At 38.9% G+C, this 24,152-nt stretch overlaps 1 protein-coding gene across 7 annotated transcripts; it reads left to right on the plus strand.

The window, feature by feature from the left end:
- Positions 1 to 649: 649 nt before the first annotated feature.
- LOC117993451 (serine-rich adhesin for platelets-like) lies at positions 650 to 23,919 on the plus strand. Of its 7 annotated transcripts, none has more exons than XM_069506814.1 (15): positions 650 to 777; positions 1,332 to 1,508; positions 2,004 to 2,163; positions 2,701 to 2,790; positions 8,838 to 8,906; positions 10,313 to 10,409; positions 10,884 to 11,113; positions 12,376 to 12,584; positions 13,377 to 16,189; positions 16,478 to 18,035; positions 18,932 to 19,001; positions 19,844 to 19,918; positions 20,178 to 20,225; positions 20,932 to 21,038; positions 22,133 to 23,919. In XM_069506814.1, exons 2-14 carry the CDS (start codon positions 1,341 to 1,343, stop codon positions 20,967 to 20,969), a joined length of 5,625 nt encoding a protein of 1,874 aa, XP_069362915.1. In that variant the 5' UTR covers positions 650 to 777; positions 1,332 to 1,340; the 3' UTR covers positions 20,970 to 21,038; positions 22,133 to 23,919. The 7 variants fall into 7 exon arrangements, with proteins under 7 accessions (XP_069362915.1, XP_069362916.1, XP_069362913.1 ...); XM_069506812.1 differs by having other exon boundaries at positions 670 to 859; positions 1,326 to 1,508; XM_069506811.1 differs by having other exon boundaries at positions 670 to 856; positions 1,007 to 1,508.
- Positions 23,920 to 24,152: the final 233 nt, after the last annotated feature.

Consider the following 24,152-nt stretch of genomic DNA (forward strand, 5'->3'; position numbering starts at 1 on the left):
GGTCTGTGTTCTTTCTGAGCGTAGATAGAGTAATAAAGCTAGATACAGGAACGTTTGCTTTCTCATTCACACTAACAAGAGAGCACAGATAAAGTTACTAATGTGATAAACAGAGACGCAGCTAACCTATTTTTTGTCCCTTATCGTGTAGCCGTTTTTTTTTTAAAGAATACATACAAGGAATGCAACTTTAGTTTCAAAACAAACTGAGAATTCGTGGTGTCATTGTATTTCTCATTAGTTATTTACTTGTTTTCACATAAGAAACGTTTAATACAAATATTGTTGATCGTTTAATACAAAATTTATTACTAAACAATGGTAATAATTGTCGTGTTATTCATCGTTGCGTCGTGCTATCGCTATCTCATACGCAATTACACAGTGCCTCAATCTAGCTTTATTACTCTTTCTACGTTCCTGAGTCTTCTTCCATAAACCACAGATTAGATCAAATACTTTATCTATGGTATCCAAAAAGACATAGGTACAGAACTTTACCAATGACGACAAGAAAACTAAACCACAGACGTTGTTGTTAGACATAGATATGTCCAACAACGAAAAGATTCTGTGGCGGGCCTTACGTGCTAATGTTCTGTGGTGATCTCTATGGGTGATTCGGGCTCATAGTCTATGTCCTGGCTTCGTCCGCCATGTTTGCTTTTGTCAAAAAGATTTCTTTTGTTTAATTGTCAAAGTTTTTTAGTGACGCGAGCGCCATTACGTTTAAAATATTTTAAAAAGAAATCGTGATTATTTTGACTATTTTATAAGGTGAATTGAATAATTTATTGTGTTTTGGAGTTTTTAATTATAAAATTAAGATGTTTTCCTTGGCAAACCTCTGACGTCGGTAAGTATTGAAATTGTAAAGATTCCACGCCAAACCCCGGTGCTATATTTTTAGTGTAAAATATTTTAAGATCAGCTTAAAACTTTTGTAGTTTGCACAAATTTCATTAATATTTAGATCAGATTATGAAATGAACTTAATATTTCTCAGTATTTTTGTACAAGTACCGTACAATTTAAGTGGCGGGAAATATCACATCACAATCTTGATGTCGTCGAGCAACATTCGTTCGGAAACTATGAAAATATGAATATAAAATTATTTAGTACATAATCAAAGGAAAAACACATTTTTTCCCTGAAAAGAAGAAGTAGCCTGAAGACCATCGGCAAAGCTGCCGTCCTTTTGCCTAAAAGTAATTTTATGAAGTCAAATAAACTTGGGAATATTAAAAAACTGATGAAAAGTAGTTTTTGAAGTCAAATAAACTTGGGAATTTTAAAAAACTGATGTTCTAAAAAAAAGGTATGATTAGCAGGGTGCAATGCCTGGTGGGCGCCTAGTGGTGCTGGACCGCCTCGGGCGGGATGTGAAGGCGTACCCCTTGGCAGAAGGACTCGCCACGATTGGCAGTGACGCAGCGTGCGACATTCGTATCCTGCTCCCCACGGTTAGCCCACACCACGCCACTGTAGTGGTGCATTCCAATCAGGTAAGCCAAACCATGCTGTCATTTTTATTTCATTACTACATCACCTTCGCATTATTGGCTAAAATGCACTGATGCAGCAAGACATTACAATCCTAATACAGTGGGAACCCTTTATTGCGTATTTCTATTTATTCAAAACTATCCAAAACTAATTGCACGGATGGATGTGCCCGACGAGGGGTCGGCCATGTCGCGAGACACATAGACAATGAACGAGCCCTACACTATTACTTTTGTACCTGTTAAGTCTCCCTTAGTTATTACTCATTAGTTTGTTGGTGCTTTTCCATCGTTCTTATTATTTACAAATTTTGCCATTGCATTATATAATTAGTAATATGTATTATACAAAATATTCTAATCGCATAAACGAACTTTCCTAGTCCCCAGCAAAACCCAATACCCTTGTAAATACAGATATTTTATTTTATTTTTTATTACTAACATACAGTATAATACAGTTCCACAGTGATTAGTGTTGTTGTTTGTTGGCAGACGGTGGTGAGCAGCATAAACGCAGGTGAGACCCTGGTGAACGGTGTGGCTGTGAGTGTGTGTGTGTTGCGGCACGGCGACCTCCTGGGAGTGGGCGGCCGTACGCTGCGCTGGGAGTACGACCAGCCGTATGGACCTTCCGCGCGCGCTACCTCTCCTGGTGAGTGACACGGCCAGTCTGACAGACTATGAGACTGCCTGCATGAGTATGTGATTTGACAATTACAGTCAGCCTGACAAGTGATTCTGGTGAGTGACTTGACAATACAAATCAAATAAAAAATCTATTATCTATACCATCTGGTGACAGGCCTTGGCTAATTTTTTGTGCAAACGATCAAAAGGCTGTCCGACGTGGAAATGCAGCCAGTATTCTTGGCACCATTCCACGCGGGCACCATTTGTACTTAATAATTAAATAAGGCTAGGCTTAGTAATTAGATAAGGCTAGCTTTAAGTTACTGTGAGATTAAAAAATGTATTTATGTGGGGATTAACCCATATTCATTCATCGTGTCAGTAAATTAGAATAACAAGACAGACTGATAGACTACGAGGTTGCCTGTCATGGCGATACGGCCAGTCTGACAGCATGCCGCGTGACTTAGCCTTCCCGACGACATAATTGACGTACGTACAGACGTACGTACGCGTACACTGCATTATTCAGTTATTAACGCTCGGCATTTGCCTCCAGTGTCTCCGGGTGCCTCCTTGGCGCGCAGCTGCGTCCGCGGCCGGCGCCGCAAATCGCCGCAAGCGACGCCACATCGTGCCAATATGTCCAGTGAGTCAAACACATTTTACACAAACAAGTCAAACACATTTTACACAAACAAGTCAAACACATTTTACACAAAAAAGTCAAACACATTTTACATATACAAGTCATAATTAAAAAAAATAAACTTTTTTGGGACTGCCCTGCCAAAAAAACGAGCTAATATGTAAATATTTTCAGTTTTTTTTAATTTCATGGGAATTCTTATTTTACGCGATAAAAAGTAGCCTATGCCAATCTCCAGGATGCAAGTTATGGCTGTACCCACGTGAATTTAGATTTTTTAAGAATGCAATGAGTTCTCTTTGGTTTTTCGAGGACAAATAATAGCCAAATTTTGTCAAAAACGGTTAAGCAGATGGGCCGTGAAAAGCTAGCAGGCAGACAGACACATATCCGCATTTACAATATTAGTACCTATGGATGGATTAGTATGGTATGGAATATGGATTATAAAAGAATAGAATAGAATAGAATAGAATAGAATAGAATAATGTTTATTCGAGGTATATAGGTGGTACATGGTGTAGGCAATATCGTCCTGTACAGCAGTGCAACACCTCGAACAGGTAGGCCACTCAGCTTGTGTTGAGACGTCGGGCCCCTCAGACACAAACCTCTAGAGCAAATATCTGAGGTACCAGTTGCCCCAACGCTGATTTTCAGTGACCGCCTTTTAAATATTACCTAAACGTCAGTGGCATAGAATACATAAAGTTGGCGAGTAAATGGATAAATAAAATGAAAAGTGTTTACAGTTTTTAAATTTATAGTGATATAGGACATAAAAGAAGAAATAAGAAATAATACATTGAAATAGATGTTGTAAATTGTAAGAATAGGAAAATTGTACGATAGTTTTTTTTTTTGTAAGTATAATAAAGAAAAAATAAAATAAAATAAAATAGCTCGCAAGGTGTGGATGAGAAAGTAAAGTTTGGTAAGATAAATAAATTAAATAAATTTTGACTAAATCTGTAACTTTTGAATATTTAAAAGATGTTTTTTGAATTTTACTTTAAAAGCGCCAGAAGTCTGAAGGTTTCTATAAGGTGGAGGAAGGTTATTCCAACATTTCGTTGCATTATACTTAAAACTACCTCTGAAAGCCGCAGATGCATGACGCGGCATAAGGATTAAATATGCAGCTGCCCTGGTATGGTGAGTGGTATGAATATCACTTGCCCACTGCAGTTTATGGTATAGATACTGAGGAACTTGGTATTTTATAACCCCAAATAATAAAACGGCAAAGTGTAACTGTCTCCGGTACTCCATTTTCATAACTCCAGCATTATTTAAGAATGGCGTGACGTGAGTACGGGGTGGTATTTGAAAACAGTAACGAGCGCAAGCATTTTGTACCTTTTGGATAAGATTCTTAGTGCGAGCTAGTAATCGTGGACCGATGACAATGTCTACGTAGTTCAGCTTAGATAAAACTAAAGATTCACATAGTTGAATGCGCACATCTGTTTTAATAAAAGGTCTTATTCGATACAAGACCTTGAGACGGTAAAAGCAGTTTCTTACTGTGTTAAGTACATGCTTTTCAAATCGGAGATTTTCGTCCATTATCACACCAAGATTACGTGCCTCAGTAACGCGTTCAATGTCTTCGCCTTGTATTTTTACGGTAGGTCTTTTACCAGAAATTTTTTGTATTTGAATTTTTGTTCCAAGGATGAGATATTTGGTTTTAGTTGGATTTAACACCAAGCAGTGAGACTCTGACCATTTGGCTATGTTGCTTAGATCTTCGTTTAGCTTATCCATAGCTTCATAGGTCTCATTTGGTGCAAACGATATATAAATTTGTATATCATCCGCATACATATGATAATGACAATGACGGATCGATTTAATGACGTCTGCGCAGTATAATATAAATAATAGGGGACCTAATATGGAACCTTGGGGCACACCTCTAACTACTGGTTTGTATTGTGAATTAGAGGTAGAACCGTCATCATGTTTTAACTCTACTGTTTGAATTCTGTTACTCAAATAACTAGCAATCCAATTTACAGCTTCAGGGCTAAGACCATAATATTGCAATTTGGCTAAAAGGAGTGGCACATTAATTGTATCAAATGCACGTGAGTAGTCCAGCAATACAAGTATCGTGCCCTGTCCTGCGTCTTGTGCACTTAAAATGTCGTCCACTACATCGATTAGGGCGGTAGACGTACTGCGATTTTTTCTAAAGCCAGATTGCTTGATAGGCAATATATTGTTAGATTCAAGAAAATCTGTGAGTTGCTTACATATTACCTTTTCAAGTATTTTGGACAAACAGGGTAGGATACTTATAGGACGAAGATCCTTAAATTCAAGAGGGTTGACCTTTTTAGGAATAGGGCGAACTATAGCTTTCTGCCATGAAGCAGGGAATACACTAGTTGTAATTGACTTGTTAATTATATTTGTTATAATTTCAAAAGTATAAGGAAGTATGGTGAGTAGCATATCAAGCGAAATGCCATCTGCACCAGTAGCATTGGATTTAAGGGAACGTAATATTTTTGAGACTATTGTGTGATCAACGGTTTTGAAGGAGAAAGTTTGTGTCCCAAAACGAGTTGAAACGTAATATTCTATGTCGGAAGATGAAGCTTGATCTCTACCTGGAATGTTAAGGAAGTGACTGTTTATTGTTTCAGGAAAACTGAGTGCGACTGGTAAGGCTTGATCGTTTTTATTTTTTATGTTAACGTGACGTTTCACGTGTTTCCATAAATAAAGAGAATTTTTAACATTATTATTAATAAACATTGTGAAGTATACTGATTTTTCCATATATATGGCCTTTTCCACTGAGTACTTTAAATCTTTGTAGAATTCAATATGATAATCTTTCTTAGTTTTACGTGATTTGGCATGTGCTTCATCTCTTCGTCTCATCATCAGCTTAATATTATAGGTCACCCATGGGTAATGTGAATCTTTGATAAGACAAGGTTTAAGAGGAGCTAAGACGTCAAATACCCATAAGACACAACTATTAAAGGTATCAACCATATCATTTATATTTAGAATAGAATTTACCTCGTCCCAATCAATTAATAGTACATACTTTTTTAGTTCGTCTGTATCAATATCCTTTATATATCGAATGTAAGCTCGTCGCGTTAAAGACTTCGCCTTGGGAATATTCAGTTCGCACGAGATAAAAGCATGGTCACTGAGCGTGCATACATAGTCAACCCATATGCCTTCCACGTTTACATCTGAGCATATTAGGTCAAGCAAAGTCTCACTGTGACTAGTGAAGTGCGTGGGGTTTATTACATGTTGCGCCATATTTGTAAAAGTCAAAAAGTCTTTAAACATTATTGTACTTATATTATTTGTATCCAAGTAATTTATGTTAAAATCACCTAATAACAGAATATGATCATAGTATGGGAGGGATCCAAATGTGTCAGTCAGAGCGTCTATAAATATACCTACACTTAACCAGGGAGGTCTATAAGCAGTTCCAACAATGATAGTCTTACCGTTTATGTTGATGCTGAGCCACATTTGCTCTACATTTGTAGTATTTGGGTGAGTTATAGTCCTCGCACACAGACCGCGTCTTATATAAAATCCTACACCTCCTCCACGAGAGCGTATCTCAGCGGAACGCGGTATATGTCTCAGGAGGTAGCCCGGCACAACCGGCGCGCGCCCTTCCTCCCCATCCCGTAGCCAAGTCTCGTTAAGTGCAAGTATATCAACGTTATGGCGGTCCATGGCGTACAGAAACTCATCATGCCTAGTTCCTAGCGAGCCTGCATTAAGGAAACCAAATCTTATATTACGTGATTTAAATTTAAATAATATAATAAAATAGTGTAATTATCGTACAACGAGCCATTCAATAGATAAATGAAGTATTTAGAAGTAAAAAATGAATATGAATATTGTATAATAATATAATATATAAGAGATATGAAATATTTAAGAAGAATCAGTACCCGTATTGAGTCATAAAACCTATCCTTGTGTGTAACACTGCCGTACAGGTCCGGTACATAAATTAGGTTAATTATAAATAGTAAAATATTACAAAATAAAATTTTAAAACATGTTTTAGAAATATATAAAACGAATCTTACACTGTATACTAAGCTTAAATTAAAAACAAAAATATAAATTAAAGAATTAGTGAGTATGCTTTTAACTCTTTTTAAACATATTAATAGCGGAGGACAGTTACTTGCCAATAATCCGATACCTATATAGTATACTTGTGAAACCATAACAAACAGATAGTTACACAATAATAATATATCTACCAAGTCTATACAACATAACCTTCTATCGGCTTTTTTAAATTGTAACAATGAAATATTACTATGATAGTTACTCTGTATTATTTTAAAAATTAAAAAGATATAAAAAACATAAAAATCATTCCTTTTTGCAAAAAACCATTCGTTTCTCAAAAGTCCGGTGTTGAAACTTAATGTAATAAGGAAAGCTATACACATCCAACAGTCCCGCCCCCAAAAAACTTGGCCAAGTCATTGGAAGTGCGTATACGGCGCACTTCCGCGCCCTCATCACGCCTTGCATATATTCGACCATCTTTGGTCCAAATATATCTCCAACCATCGCGTCGGCCCAGTTCACGGGTCTTGAAAAATAAGTTTTTGTTTGCTGTTGTGAGGCGCTCATTCACGTAAAAACGCTTAGTTTGACACGCTTCAATAATCCCTGTAGAGTCAGCGCCACGGCGCACCCGCGCGGCGCGGAGCAAGTCATCGCGTACCGATCGCCGCGCAAGGCGCACTACGATAGAGCGCGGCGGCCGCTGCTGCCCCGCCGCATTATCGGCGATGATTCGCCGAGGACCCGAGCGCTCTGCACTGACGATGTCCCGCTCTTCCAAACTCAGTCCGAATTTCTTTGATACAAGCAAAGTGATGTTCACGGCATTTTCTCCACTTTTCTCATCGAGCCCGGCGATCTCGACATCGTTTAGCAGATTTTCTTGCTCACGCTCGTTGAGTTCTAATCGCAGTTGCGAGATAATTTCCGATTCCGGTACGTTGTTACCCTCCGGAGGGGACCTCTTTTCCAAAAATTCCAACCTCTCTTCTATTCTCTTATTTTCTGTTGGAATCTTCTTTTCTAAACTATCCAATCTCTCCTCTATACTGCACACTCTATTGTTAAAATCGGCAACAGTGGAGTTTAGCCGCGAGAGTTCCTGGCGTATTGAGCCCATTTCTCGTGCAACTAGTTCACCTAATAACTTCACTTGAAGAGCGAGAGATTTAGGCGAGCTGTCATCGTCTGCACCTTCGAAGGATATGTCCTGAACCGAGTCTGTCGCTGTCGTACCAGAGGCAACATTGTTTGTACTACGCCTTGCACAAGTGCAACCTGCACATAACCACTTTGTCGGCTTTCGGCTCCCCGAGCCAATGCCGACACATGGCCGATGAAAAAATAGTTCGCACTTCGTACACCGAACGCCATCTGCCGTGGCAAACTTTCCACATATATTGCATTTATTTGCCATGGTTCGGTTTTTGGTAAAAAGGATGTTGGTTTACAATATTTGGTTTTTGACGAGGAACTTTTGACTATGGACACTAGATGTCACCTTCGATTTATTGTTTATATTTTTTATCAATTTTTAATTAAGTATATTTTTGTTTAATAATATTAAATAAGTTTTATGTATTATCCCACTGACCAGTTCACTAAAGAAAAGTAAATATTCACAAAAACACTGCAGTTCCGGGAATTGAAAATATCAAACTTGTTAGCTGAGGTTTTTTTGGTGCACTGAGATATTTTTATTAAAAGTTATGTAACCAAACTATTGCATTGTAATGATTTGTTTAGTCCTATTTCACTGTATCACTTTGTTATTAGAATTATTATTATTTTAGATGATGTTAAATAACTTATTTAATAACTGTACATGCTTTATTAAAGAATATTGCCATTAAATTAACAAGAAATGAATTTTAAAAATTTTATACGCTAAAACCACTGACATTCGTCGCGCCCGCCATCAGTTCCCGTAAAACGTATATATATGTATGTTGCAGCATCAGCGAGTGGGAAACAGGTGGCCATAGTGCAGCCGCAGCGCAGGGACACAACTAATGATCATAATGGTGAGTGTATACACAATAAAAAACCGGCCAAGTGCGAGTCAGACTCGCGCACTGAGGGTTCCGTACTACAATCGTGTTTTATCGACATTTTACAAGATAAATCAAAAACTATAATGCCTAAAAATAAATAAAAATCTGTTTTAGAATGTACATGTAAAACCCTTTCATATGATACCCCACTTGGTAATATTATAGTAGGTAATCTTACTTTGAAAGTTGAAAATAGCCATTACCGAAAAGTCACCGGTTCAAACCCCACCCGTTGCACTATTGTCGTACCTACTCTTAGCACAAGCTTTATGCTTAATTGGAGGGGAAAGGGGAATATTAGTCAGAATGATAAACTTAGCTAATATTCTTTAAAAAAAAATTCCTGATAGCTCTTCTTTGGGGCTATACAGGTCCTTGATATCCCTGAATCACTGTGACCGTCTCCGATCTATTGTGTTTGCCTCCACTTCACACTTCCTTGTCAAATCCTGTGGCCGTCAAATACAGCAGCACCTTCTTGACTGGAATTGAAGTAATATCCTCAGGGTAAATGATATGTGGGAGGATGACCTGCCAAAGGGTTGGCGCGGACTAGCGTTAGATAGGAAAAAAATGGAGAAGTCTAGAGGAGGCCTATGTCCAAAGAGGACAACCTGAACTGTAAATTGCTGGTGTTACTAATTTTCTAGAATAAATTATGTAGGATAGGATAATTAAATAATAGGAAATAAGAAATTAGTAATACGGTTAGTTAGTAATATAAGATGTAAAACTAGTGTATCAGTGAATAAAGGCTATTTTATTTTATTTATTTATTAATTTTATTTATTACTAGCTTATGCCCGCGAATTCGTTCGCGTGGACTACACAAATTTCAAACCCCTATTTCACCCCCTTAGGGGTTGAATTTTCAAAAATCCTTTCTTAGCGGATGCCTACGTTATAATAGCTACCTGCATGCCAAATTTCAGCCCGATCCGTCCAGTAGTTTGAGCTGTGCGTTGATAGATCAGTCAGTCAGTCAGTCAGTCAGTCAGTCAGTCATTCAGTCAGTCAGTCAGTCAGTCACCTTTTCCTATAGATATAGATAGAAGATAAATGATGTCTCCCTAAGGGGACGCTACCTTTGTGCATCAGAGCCTCGGTCTTCTTGATAGTTTGTGGCGGTTACCACAATAGAAACTAGATGGCGCTGTTCAATCGATGACGTAGTCCCGAACAAATGTACCGCCGATAGCAATCGCACTAACGGAGTTTTCTGCAATCTGGACTATATATAGAAGTTTTCAAGACATAACCGTCGGCCCAGCTGGCGCTACCGAGCACAACCAACCGCTCGGTGGGAGATCTCCCCTTTGTTATGGTCGAGCCTGCACACCGCTCCCGTACAAGTTAATGTAAGGGTAATATTGCAGAGTCGCCGCAGACGAGCGCGAGCGCGGGCAGTCGCTCGCGGAGCAGCAGGAACGCCGACGCTGAGGCTGCAGCAGACGATGTGGACACTACACACAGGTATAACCTATTAAATAATAAATATGTATAAAATGAAAAGGTGACTGACTGACTGATTGATCTATCAACGCACAGCTAAGTAAGACTAAGTATTAACTACAGAGGAATGTGCAGTGCTCAGACAAGCCGCCAAGTGCTTACGAGCATGAAGAAACCAATATTGTAAGCGTTTTTTCTTTTTGTGTGGAAATAAAATAAATAAAACTACTGGATGGATCGGGCTGAAATTTGGCATGCAGATAGCTATTATGACGAAGGCATCCACTAAGAAAGGATTTTTGAAAATTCAACCCCTAAAGGGGTGATACAGGGGTTTGAAATTTGTGTAGTCCACGCGGACGAAGTCGCGAGCATAAGTATGTATAAGCTAGTAGTTACATGTGACGTTAGGTATCCATGTATCCATTTCATTCTTCAATTCACCGCACTGTGGTGCGCGTTCGTTAAATACAGAAAAATTGTCTTTTTAATCAGGAAATCGACCGCCAGAGCCAGTCCCAAGAACGTGAGCCTCAACGACACAACCAAGGCGAGCCTCTGGATAGAGTCCCGCAAGACGCCGCGCGCCTTGCCTCGCGCCTTGCCTCGCAGCGTGCCTCGCAGCACCGCCAGAAAAAGCACGCCCTTACGACTTGCCGTGCTAAGGAAGGCTCAGAGCGCGCATAAGATGCGAGTCACCAAGATACAAGCGCCGGCCAAGATAGGTGGATATTAACGATGGGCGTGATTGCTATTTTAAATCATTTTCATTTGTTGAAATTATTATTTTTCTTCACAGTGATTTCACAGGCAATTTTCACGGAAAGTGATTTTTCAACCCCCCCACTTTCCAATTTTTTCGATTAAACAAAATAATTTTCGTTTTTTGATTCCAATGCATTTGGGCCATTATTATATACAACTATTCCTTACATGTCGATAGCTTTAATAGTTACCGTAATAATCGTCTGTGACAGACAGACAGACGGACGGACGGAGAAAGTAGCACCTTAAGAGCGATCGCGCACTCATCCGATCAGAGTCCGTGAAAATATGCTCCTTTTGGGTTTTACGAACTTTTTGTGTGGTAGCTTATGTCATAATATGTCGTAGATAGTTATTATATCCGTACTAGCTGATGCTCGAGACTTCGTTCGCGTGGATTCAGATTTTAAAATTCCCGTGGGAACTCTTTGATTTTCCGGGATAAAAAGTAGCCTTTGTTACTCTCCAGGCTTTTAACTATACCCATGTAAAAAATCACGTCGAACCGTTGCTACGTTGCGACGTGATTGAAGGACAAACAAACACACTTTCGCGGACTTTCACGGATTCGGATCGGATGAGTGCGTAACCGCCGTAAGGGTTCCATTTTTACCATTTCAGTACGGAACCCTGAAAAAGTGCTGAAATTAAGTGTTAGTCATCGTCTGGCGCGTAGGCGTAACGACCTACAAAAATTATGCAGTAATTACCGTCTAGAGATACTGCCTCCATGAGATTGCAGGAACGTGATAATATGCTAATTTACTGCAAATTTATATTTCAACAAGTATTTTATCATTTCCAACTTGCGGTTTTGTTAGGTTGCACTTCGACGCTAATTATTCTGGATTACGATTTAAAAATATTTTCATTTATCATCGTTTTTATATTTTCACGTGATTTTAGCTATTTTTAAAAGTGTTTTTTTTTTCTTTCTTAATATCGCAAGTTGACCTGTAATATTAACTAGTTAAATCTGAGTTTTTAACATTTTTTAAAAATTGCCAAGCATGTTTAATCAGTTCAATAAAAGTATTAAACATTTTTGAAAAGTGTTTCAAATTTCTCGATAAGCTGTGCACCAAATACAATTTTTTCTGCAAAAAGATCTCAATAAATCCGTAGACCAAGTATATTTATAAGTATAAACGTCAAAAATACCAAAAAACGATGTTTTTCGATTACTTACGTCGTCTAAAGGACTACATTTTCTCATCTCTAGACCACACCAAGCAAGCAGCGATCATGTTGATGACGGGACATACCCCAAAACCGAAGCAACCCACACCGAAGCAAAGACCTTCGTTCGTGGTGAAGAAACCCAGCCCGGTGCGAGGCAAAAGTCGAGGGAGTCCTTTGGGAGTGACTCCGAAGAGGTTCAGTACTCGAGTTGCAGTGAGGGACAGTGAGGGAGGCTCGGGGGATCAAAGCGTGAGTGCCACTTAATAATATAGGTACTAGATGACGCCTGCGACTTCGTCCGCGTGGATTCAGGTTTTTGAAAAATCCCGTCAGAACTCTTTGATTTTCCGGAATGAAAAGTTGGCTTTGTCAATTTCCGGCATTCAAGCTACCTCTGTACCAAATATTTAGTTTGGCTTTTAAAATTTTCGTGGGAACTGTTTGATTTTTCAGCATAAAAAGCCTATATCCAGGATGTAAGCTAACTCTGTACCAAATTTCATCAAAATCGGTTAAACTGTTGGGCCGTGAAAAGCTAGCAGACAGACTGACCCACTTTGGCGTTTATAATATTAGTATGGATTTTGTTCTTTTTATTGATTCTCTTAAAATATTCTCGACGAAAAAACCAGGGTTTTCTTATGGCGGTTTTGATTACATTTTATTAAGCACATATTTCACGAGACTTTTATCTCGAGGAAAAATATGTAGTTCTTCAATGCAACTTTTAAACCTCAGTATCTCTTCTCTTTTTTTGTGACAGAAAAGTCGCCACACACAATTAAATACTTTTCTTGTTTTGCTATATTATACTGCTACACTATTAAGCTGTGAAGCTGTGATAGCCTAGTGGTTAGGACGTCGGTCTCCTAATCGGAGGTCGGGGGTTCCATCCGGGCATGTACCTCTAACTTTGCCTCTCTCTGCTTTGGTAGACTATGGCCAAAACCCGTCGCGGCGATGGGTTGATCATATTGGCTTACACTCGTAACTTTCGATTAAGTTTTTAAAAATTGCCTTAACAGAATTAATTTCTCACAGATATCAATTTTACAATCGCCGATGTTACTCAAACCGAGAAAATCGGCAATGAAAAAGACGTCCAAAAAGAGCACACGAAAAACGGAATCAATAAAATTCGATTTGAGTAACCTTGAAAATCCTGAAGACCGACCTTCAGATGTCGTTTTACTCGAAGATGTGACGAAAGATAGTGAATATGACATTACCACTGAGGAAGACATTTTGCTGCATTACTCGGATACTTCCAGATCCCCATCTCCTAGAAGGTCGATACACTCTCGCAGCAGTCGTATCCTAGAAAGATCGCTCGGCGAAACCTACGTACAGAATGTATCATCAGATAGAAGCGTTAATCCGGACTCCCCTCGTTCAAAAAAATCCCCAAACCGATCAGTATCAGAGTCCCCGCGTCAAAGGAAATCTTCCCGCGGAAGCCTTATCGTGGAAAAGGCTCTGGAAAACTCTTTCGACTCCTCAGTTTCCCCGAATTCCCGCAGAACAACCAAGTCTTTGACAGATCAAAGTTACATCACAACAATTGCGTCCACTCGTAAAACTATGACGCGCAGTCCGAGATCGAACAAACGGAATTTGGAATCTTATTCCATCGTTGATTTGGTTTCCATGGATTCGATTGGGTCGGATGGGTCGGTATACGGTTCTGCTGGGTCAGAGACGAGTACTGCGCCCTTTGCCACTCCGATACCCGGAAGGAGTACTCGGGCTAACGACTCCAAGGTTTTAAGTTCGAGCACTCCTTATGCCGATAAAACTCAACAAGGCTCAAAAACCGTTTCTCTCCGATCGACTTCTTCTCCACAAGTTTCTGTTAAGTCTAGAAAGTCCACACTTTCTCAAAGAAGATCCGCGTCCTTAACGACTCCAGAAAACACTCAAACGCGAATCTCTGTGAACAGTACTAGAATCTCGCGAGCTTCCCGAAGTAGGTCTCGGATTAATGACAGTGACTTACTTCTGATGGATGATGACGATGCTTCGCCTAGATCCTCTAAAAGAATCAATAAAACCAGTTTAGCGAGCCCCGTTCTGCGGAAGACTATTGCTATAACTGATACTCCCGAATCTGTTAATGATGGAAATAATACTCCAGAGAATAGATATAGCCCCGAAGAAGCAACCACCCCAGTTCTAAGCATACAGAACTTGATAGAGCAAAGTTTTTTCAGTCAGAGTTCGTCGTCTTCCCAAAAATCGCCAACCCATCGAGGAGCTAGTAAGAGAAAAAGGATTGGAGGTGATCGAACAGAGACCAAAAAACCTAGGTCGAGCCTCAAATCTACATCGCTCATAGCGACTTCTAGGAGATCTTTAAGAACGACGACTTCATCTGTAGATCACATGGATCTGTCTCGTGCGTCGAACGATTCATCTCAAGACGAAGAAGTGACGACTCCAAAAAGTGGTATCATACCAATCCAAGAGGGTGTTAAAAACAAACATTCCACTGCCAAAAAGACTCAATCGAAACGTTCTATCATTGATAACTTGGATGAGTCTGATCTAGTGAAACAGTTGTTCAATAGTCCGGTTAAAAGGAAGCTGTCCCAGAGTATGACGGAGTTTTCTAGGAAAAAGTTATTCGAAGACGACGGTGACGTACGTCGACCCACTAGAAATACTATCGCGTTTACCGGCCGAAGTCCAGATAATTCCTTTATGGGGCGCACTGAAAATTTTACGACGGACGTATTTATTAGCCCCTTGAGCACGCCTGGAAAGAGTCCAAATGTAACTGGGCAGAAACGAGTATTCGACAATACTCCCGAAAATGATGTCAAGAGTGTATTGCGGACTTCATGCACTACAAGATCAATTAGAAATGACTTAACCGACGTCGCGGAAGACCAACAAGTGTCCCCTAGATCACCGAGAAATCGTATAAGTGACGTCAGAGAGAAAGAAGTATTCGCTCCATCACCGAAGAATGATTTGAGAAACGTTAGCGGAGTTAAAACATTATTCCGATCAACAAGGAAACGGAAATCACCGAAAAACACCTTGGAAGATGTCAGGGGTGTTAAAGAATTGTTTAGAAACAAAAAAAGTGTCTCGAACGATCTGCGAAAAGTTTCGGGAGTCAAAAGTGCTTTACGTGTCAATTCCCCGAGAAATGACTTGACCGATGTTCGCGGATTGAGGCGATTGTACACAGAAAACGACCCTAAAAACGAGCTAAGTGACGTAAGCGGAGTCGAAGAACTGTTTTACGAAGATTCTCAGGACAGTTTATTTGACGTAGTAGATACGCATGAAAATCAAGATTTGAATGCGACATTCGATCAGTTAATAGGAAAACCACCTGTTCTTCGCGCTTACACCAAACCCAGGAGCTTCACTAAAGTGGTCAAACCCAAACGAAAGCGCAAGGCGAAATCCCTTAATAACTCAATTAGTACGATAACTGAGAATGTAGAAGAATGGTTGCAGAATGAGTTTAAAAAGTGCGTGAAAGAAAAATCTACGAACAAATCTAACTTGACGCGGGCATTACAAAAGCTATCAACTGACACGGTAGAAGGGAACACCCCTATACAGCTGTCTCGCTCTCGAAACAACACAAGTAAAAATGCGGGAAATCAGGAACGTAAAAAATCTGCTTCGGAGATTTACAGCACGCATACATTGCCTATCAAAAAACGGTCGCTAGTAAAGGCGAATAGGTCCAGCCATGTTGAGAGGTTGCCTATTAAGAAGAGAAGGGTCCTGCATTCGACGCCCGTGAAGGGTAAATTCAGTATGACTATGAACGCCTCAGAACTAGGGCGAGTCTCGCCTATAGTAAAACTTACTGCAGTTGACAAAATGGATGGGTGAGTTGTTTCTTTATAATTACACTAGCTTATACCCGTCGCTTCTTTCGCGTGAATTTAAATAGGTTTTAAAAATCCCGTGGGAACTCTTTATTTAAGTAAAAAGTACCTATGACACTCTCCAGGTCTTTAACTATATCCATGCAAAAAATCACGTCGATCCGTAGCTGCGTAATTTAAGGACAAATCCACAAACAAACACACATGAGTCTAAAGGAAACCTGAACTGAACCCTGTGCATCGAAAATTTGTATGAATGTGTTTTAATTTATAAATATTTTCTTATAGGTTGTTACAAACAGACGTTTCGGCCACTACAAAGATTTCCCTAACGGATGATCAAAAATTAGGAAGGCTAAGTACTAAAGTAATTTCGCCTGATATTGCACAGAAAAACCGCTCGCCAAAAAAACCATCACCAAAACAAACGCGTGCTTCAAGATCTACCGCCAGTAGTAAACGTGCATCACTAGTTATTAGGAAGAAAAAACCTATTTTAAGTCCTAAACTTAATAAAGATACACCAAAACCTCAAAGCAATGACAAAAGTATTGAAGTTCCCCAAAAAACAACTAGACCTGTAAGGCAAATACAAGTAAATGATAAATTAAAAACACCTAAAAACACTAGAGCTAAGAAAACTATTGTTAATGAGACAGAAAGCCAAGATTTACAAAGTGAAGCTAAAAAGAAAGTTGAAAAAACTACTAAAAGAAAGTCATTAAGTAAAGAAACACCTAAAACCCTTAGAAGTACAAGAGCTAGAGCTAATAAAAGCACTGTAGTTGTCACCAAACCATCACCTCATTCAAAACCTAAACGTAATACCAGTAGTAAAGTGAATGAACCAACAGTAACCAGGACACGTCAAAGAAAACAGAATATAGAAGTACCTGACTTAACAATAGAACAGAAGCAATCACGTCGAGCCAGAAATGCCAAAAACGTAACTGAGCCCAAACCAACAATCGAAAAGCCTAAAGCAAAAACTCAAGAAATCCCACAGGATGTAACATCTAAACCAAATAGACGCGGTCAAAACGTCACATTTGAAGCTAAACCAAATATAATTACAACGAAAAGAGTTGCATCAAAATCTGTGAATAAAGAAGTTGCAATCACAAGTCCAAGAGTTAGAAGAAATCAAAAAGATGTTGTAGTAGCCACACCAAAAACTAGAAGAGGACGAAGTAAAATGACTATTATAGAAGAGAATCTAGCACTTAGTATTGATGAACTCAGAACCAAAGCAAAACGTGGAGTAAAAAGCAAGAGCGTAACTTTCAAAGATGATTTATCGCCGAATAAGAAAAGAAAAATTGTACAAATTGAAAAAGAAGGCATTAAAGTGACAAGAGGCAGGAAAATTGCAGAAGATACCGTGAAAACCGGCAAGAAAACTGCAGATTCTATGAAATCAGACAAGGCAAATGTAGAACAAAAACCAAAAAGAGGACAGAAAAATGTAGTAGAAAAAACAGAAATTGAAACTAACACAACTGCCAGAAGGTCAACACGGAAAGTACAAAGCGAAAACACTATAGAAGGTATAAAGAGTGTCCTAGAAGATAAGAAAAAGTCACCTATTGGGAGAAGAACTAGGAATACCCAAAAAAGTAGTAAGAGTGATGAAATAGTGAAAGAAGTAACAAAGAATATTCCAGAAGATAAAAAAGAAACAGCTGTTGGTAAAAGAACTAGAAATTTACAGAAGAGTAACGCGAAAGGGAAAGAGGATGTAAAGGAAGTTTCAGAAGATCAATTGGAAGTTGCTTCTTCTAGAGGAAGGAGAAATAAGAATGTGACAGAAAAAGAAGCTCAACTAGAAGACACTAAAGGCAAAAAGGTAAATCATTTTGAACCTGTCATTTACTTATTACACTACTACTAAAAGCGGAAACAAACTATGGGACGCGTCCGTTAGCCGCGGCTAATAGGTGTACACAGTCGTTTAGGACGCAGTTTGCGAGACTTCTCTCGGACGTTCGAGTGCTCGAGGTTACGTCCGAGTTTGCAGTTCAGTGTACTATCCAGATACCTATAAGTCGCGGCTGTCAGCCGTGTCCGATAATTTGTTTCCGCCTTAAGAGTGTCCAATTTTTATTAATTTCGGTATTTATTTCGTTGGATAAGAAAGATTGGGCCCATAAAAAAGAAGTTCCATAAAACATAACAAAATTATACAATAACATTATACATATACAAAATTCACACAATAGGATTATACAGCTTAAAAACTTACTAGAAATACATGAAACACTTTAAAATTTTGTTATATGTAGTATGATCCTAATCCTAATCTGCCCTGGGCGCGTTTGGAACCCTCGTAGTTTTAGTTTTTAAGTTCGCGTAAAAAATATCACCACTATATGTATATTATATCATCTTACAAATGCAACTGACTTTCAAAAAGTGTAATTTATTACCTACTAGAGGATGCCCGCGACTTCGTCCGCGTGGATTTAGGTTTTTTAAAAATCCCGTGGGAACTCTTTAATATTCCGGGATATAAAGTAGCCTATGTCCTTCCCCGGGATGCAAGCTATCTCTGTATCAAATTTCATCAAAATCGTTTGAACGGTTGAGCCGTGAAAAGCTAGCAGACAGACAGACAGACAGACACACACACTTTCGCATTTATAATATTAGTATGGATTTTGAATAAACCATTTGATTTGAAATCTAATAATCTTGATGTTATAAATGTGAAAGTTTGGAATGATTTAGAATCCATCTTTTCAGACAACATCACCAGTGAAGGTAGTCCCGAAACGCGGAGGTCGGACGAAGAAAGCAGAACCGACAAAAAAAGGTACATTTTATTAATTTTTGCATGTCGTGTGGATAGATTTAGACATCCCGCTTGGACTACCCCCTATTTAACCCCCCTGAGGTTGAATTATCAAAAATTCTTTCTTAGCAGCTGCTCTATTGCGGTAGAATGACAGCTACAATGTCACGATCGCAATCAACTCTGATTGGTTGACGCTCGCTCACTATTGGCTACAATGCATTGTTGCAACGAGAATCGCACAAACTCAGCCAATCAGAACAGTTGAGATTGTAATAATGATTGATGCGGGTTTTACGAAATCGACCTACTATTAACTACCTCATAACAGCTATCTGCATGCATCTGAACGCTAAGTTTTTGCTACCGTTCTGGTTACACCTATATAGATTAGGGGATATCCATAAATTACGTGAGATGTTTAAGGGGGGGGGGGGGGGGGGGGGGGGGGGTCTCGGCAAATATCACGCAATTTTTTTCTGATTGAAACAAAAAAATATACTATTTTAGTCCATTTAATCCAGATTGTATTTATTTATTTATTACACTTATAACTCACAGCAATATTGATTACTAGTCTTAACTAGTCGTAAATAAAAGCACGAAGCAATTTTTTTTTTTTTTTTTTACAATAACAATCCAACGTGTTTACGTAAGAAACACACATTTTGAAAAATCTCACTTGAGATTGGGGGATGGGGGAGTGGGTTGAATAAAATTTCACTACATCTTACCCGGTGGGGGGGGGGGGGGGGGGGAGGGGAGGGAGGGAGAGAGAGAGGGACAGAATTTAAAAAAAACACCTCACGTAATTTGTGGACGCCCCCTTAGATACTGAATGTGTTCTTAAAAATGATTTGCAGAAGTGCAGTCAGAGGAGATTAGCAAGGCCGCGCGCCGCAAGAGAAAGGTTGACATTGACGAAACGACTAATAAAGGTAATTACCCGTACCAATCCATCGCTGGCTCACTATTGAGCACGGCTCTCCTCTCAGAATGAGGTTTTGGCCATAATAGTCCACCACGCTGACCAAGTGACCTTCACACATCTTTGAGAACATTATGGAGAACTCAGCCATTCAGGTTTCCTCTCGATGTTTTCCTTCACCGTTAAGTGTAAAGCTAGCAGATAGACAGACACACTTTCGCATGTATAATAGGAATTAGTATGGATTAATATACACGCTTTGTTCGCAGAAGCACCCGCCAAGAGATTGCGAGTCACGCGCGCCGCTGCCACACTAGGTGAGTAATTACCATATGGATTACTCAAGTTAACTCAACAGTTAACAGGTTACTCAACAGTTATTCAAGGGGCGGACCAACAGATTCCTAAAAGGCCGGCAACGTATCGGCGGTTCCTTTGGTGCTGCAAATATTCATGGGCGGCGGTAATCACTTAACATCAGGTGACTCGCCGGCTCTTTTGCTCGCTATCACTATTTAAAAAAAAAATCGGTCAAATGCAAATTCGTTTCGCACACGAAGGGTTTCGTACCATCGCGTCGTACAAACAATCAGTACCCATATTATTATAAATGTGAAAGTGTGTTTGTTTGTCCTTCAATCACGTCGCATCGGAGCAACAGATTGACGTGATTTTTTGCATGGGTATAATTGAAGACCTGGAGAATGACACTTTTTATCCCGGAAAATTAAAGAGCTCCCACGGGAATTTTAAAAACCTAAATCCACGCGGAAAAAGTCGCGGGCATCAGCTAGTTAGTAATGAGCAATCGAAAAATGTTACTTTCCGTTTAAAAAATTTTATAATGAATTTTATAATTCTTTTTAAAAAATCACGTCGATCCGTTACTCCGTTGCGACGTGATTGAAGGACAAACCAGCAAACAAACACACTATCGTATTTATACAATGGGTACTGATACTATCTTGTTAATAGATTTTTTCTCGCTTGATGTACCAATACCATGTTGTTGTAATCTTCCAGTGGAGCCAGCGGCGGGCGCACGCAGTCGTAGAAGATAACTGTCTGTGATAAGTGATAACACACACACACACACACGCGCTCACACAGTACAAACTAATATACTTACGGTGAGTATCAACCACAGACGGACATACAGTACGCGGCAGAAAGTAATGTACATCGACCTTTAGAAGGCGATAGCAGATTTGTAGAGCAGTCTTTGTCGTTGAGACCGACAAAACATATAGGTCACAGAGACCGAAATGTCATTCTAAAGGTCGATGTACATTACTTTCAGTCGCGTACTGTACACAAGTACGCTGGAAGAGGCGCCATACAAAATGACAGCTACAGTACGACAAGGATCTTTTGGCACTTGACTGACATTGACAGGGGGGCGTAGTTGTAGAACAAAAGCTGCCAGCAAATAAAATCTCCTCAATTTCAGGGAATATAATGATAATGTCAATGTTGAAAATCGAGTAAGTTTTATCTAAGTAATTTCAACTGAATGATAAACTGGAGAATTGTTTTCACATCGAGAAAGAATAATAAAAACCATTAAAGGCCATGGACTTGACTATAATTAGATAAAACTTACTCGATTTACGACGTTCACATTTTCAATATATTCTGTAAAATTGAGGAGATTTTATTAGCAGGCAGCCTTTGTATTACAACTACGCCCTCTGTAAATGTCGTTCCAGTGCCAAAAGGGCCTTGTCGTACTTTTGTTATATTAGTTACTAGCTTGTGCTCGCGACTTCGTCCGCGTGGACTACACAAATTTCAGACCCCTATTTCACCCCCTTAGGGGTTGAATTTTTTAAAAAAAATTCTTAGCGGATGCCTACGTCATAATAGCTATCTGCATGCCAAATTTCAGCCCGATCCGTCCAGTAGTTTGAGCTGTGCGTTGATAGATCAGTCAGTCAGTCAGTCATTCAGTCAGTCAGTCACCTTTTCCTTTTATATATTTAAAAAAAATAATCTTAGCGGATGCCTACGTCATAATAGCTATCTGCATGCCAAATTTCAGCCCGATCCGTCCAGTAGTTTGAGCTGTGCGTTGATAGATCAGTCAGTCAGTCAGTCAGTCAGTCAGTCACCTTTTCCTTTTATATATATAGATAAGATGTGATGTGTGACACAATTTAGGAAATAAACGTTTTTCTTTCTTCTCTAATTTGTAAGTTATTGACTAATTTATTTCCATTTCCAGGTACATAGAAAAGTGGCATTCATAGGTCGAACGGAATCTGCGTATAGTTTTATACATATTTAGTTTTATAGAGCGAGCTCCTTTGGTAGGAATTTAAACATAGGATTGTCTCTAACTAAAATATTTTGTAATGTTTAAAAATATTGTGTTTTAATGATTCAAGAGCCAGTACACGACATTGGCAACCTGTAACCATAGTACGAGTTTTGAGCTTTCGAAAACTATTGTCTATGTCGAGTTCCTCCAAATATCGGTAGCTAGCGACTCCAAATAACTTTGTAAACTTTCTAAACTAGTCTTTAATTGTGTCCGATTTTCTGCCGAATCAACGCCCAGTGTTATTAACTAGCGTTTTGACAGAAATCGTCCAGTTCCAGTTTTATTATAAGTATAGATTTAGCGTGTTCATTCATCATTGTAAGTTCTATTATTCTCCCTCTAAAATGGGATCAGGCCAGCAAGAGACGGTCATTCTTGCTCCGGTTTTGTAGGTCCGTTTTTGTGACATGTCTGTTAAAGTAGTACTTATCTATTAGACTAAGAGCCCGCTAGGGCCAGACCTTCGTTATTTTATAAAGCTGAAAGTTCCCCAAAGGAAAAACGAACGGCGACTATGAAGTTTATATCACGGTTCTGGGAGATATCGCGTCATGCATTGCCAGACACTTACACAGTACCGTGGCAACGCTTTGCCAGACACCCTAATACTATTCTGAAGAAAGTAAAAGAAATTCACTAGCGTAAGATTTTTTACACCTTTGTTACATGTTATCTCCCAAAGCCACCAAAACTTCATAGTCACTGTCCTTGTGTTGGGGAACTTTCAGCTTTTATAAAATAACGAAGTCTGGTACGCGTCGGCTCTCTCTCTCTCTCTATACATTCTTTCTTTTTCATTCTCTCTCTTATTCCCGCACGTTGTTCGTGAAACTTTCCTCTTCACGAATTTTTCGAGTGTTCATTTTAGCTACTCTTTTTGGCCATTTGCAGAAGCTCATGACGAAATTCACAAAAGTCGTCAGTTTTCGAATTGCGCGAACTCGTACTAGGGGTTCAATGGATAACTTTATAATAATTATTGTTTCCAAGTTCCAATCGTATTAAAAACAAATCTTGTTGTACTTTACGGTCACTTGTAGAAACAGCAAAAAAACGAATGTAAATACAAAAATGACAATATCATGCGTTTTAGTCGAAAGTACAAAAATAGCGTAGTTTAGTAAGTCGGGTTAGAAGTGTATTTTAGTGTTGTTTATACATTGTTAGTCTGCGAATCCACGCTTGGATAGCGTGGTAGACTATTGCCAAACCTTTCTTATTGTGAGAGGAGACCCGTGCTCTTTTTTACGCGTTATAGTACAGTTCTTGCAATTCACGAAGGCTAGTGAACTTTAGTTGTGGTAACGTCGTTGACATGGTTATTGTGTAAGTGCGTGCATGTCGGACCAATCAGTTGCGAGCAAGCACTGTCAAACGCACACATTAACGACGATATCATATACGACTTAAACACAAGCATGAGTCAGTGTCCTTCGTGAAATGCAAAAACTATAATGTTTTAATATTGTCTGACATTTTTATACAAGACTTGTATGTAAATGTCAATTTTATTTTATTTTGATGCAAGAATTCAACTTTTAATAATTATTTGACTATTTCTATTGTGCTGTAAAAAAATTATATTTTATTATGTATTTCATTTAATTATTATTATACCCATAATGTTATTTTTGCATTACTTACTATTCATGATAATTTCGAATAAATATATGTGATTATGCTCAAGGTATTTTTGTTTTTTTTATCCGCCATAAATATCTTTTGGCGTCATACCAATTGAATAAGTACCTAAGTTCTGATAAAAGGGAAATTATTTTGCCGGCGATTAAAAATAAAAATTAATCGGCGACTAGGTAGTAGAGTAGGTACCTAATAAAATTAACTGGCAGCGTTTTAATTATTTTGCGACGAATAAATTAAATACGCAATTAAAGTTTGGCTTCGTAAAAATATACAAACA

Source organism: Maniola hyperantus, chromosome 24 (assembly GCF_902806685.2).
Source record: "Maniola hyperantus chromosome 24, iAphHyp1.2, whole genome shotgun sequence".
Classification (NCBI taxonomy): Eukaryota; Metazoa; Arthropoda; class Insecta; order Lepidoptera; family Nymphalidae; genus Maniola; species Maniola hyperantus.

What these genes read in the sequence shown, in the direction of transcription:
- LOC117993451 (XM_069506814.1), top strand. Translation starts at nt 1,341, where the DNA reads ATGCCTGGTGGGCGCCTAGTGGTGCTGGACCGCCTCGGGCGGGATGTG. An exon ending in TAGTGGTGCATTCCAATCAG is followed by an intron (nt 1,509 to 2,003) that starts GTAAGCCAAACC and finishes GTTTGTTGGCAG; the next exon opens with ACGGTGGTGAGCAGCATAAA. An exon ending in TGACGAAACGACTAATAAAG is followed by an intron (nt 19,919 to 20,177) that starts GTAATTACCCGT and finishes CTTTGTTCGCAG; the next exon opens with AAGCACCCGCCAAGAGATTG.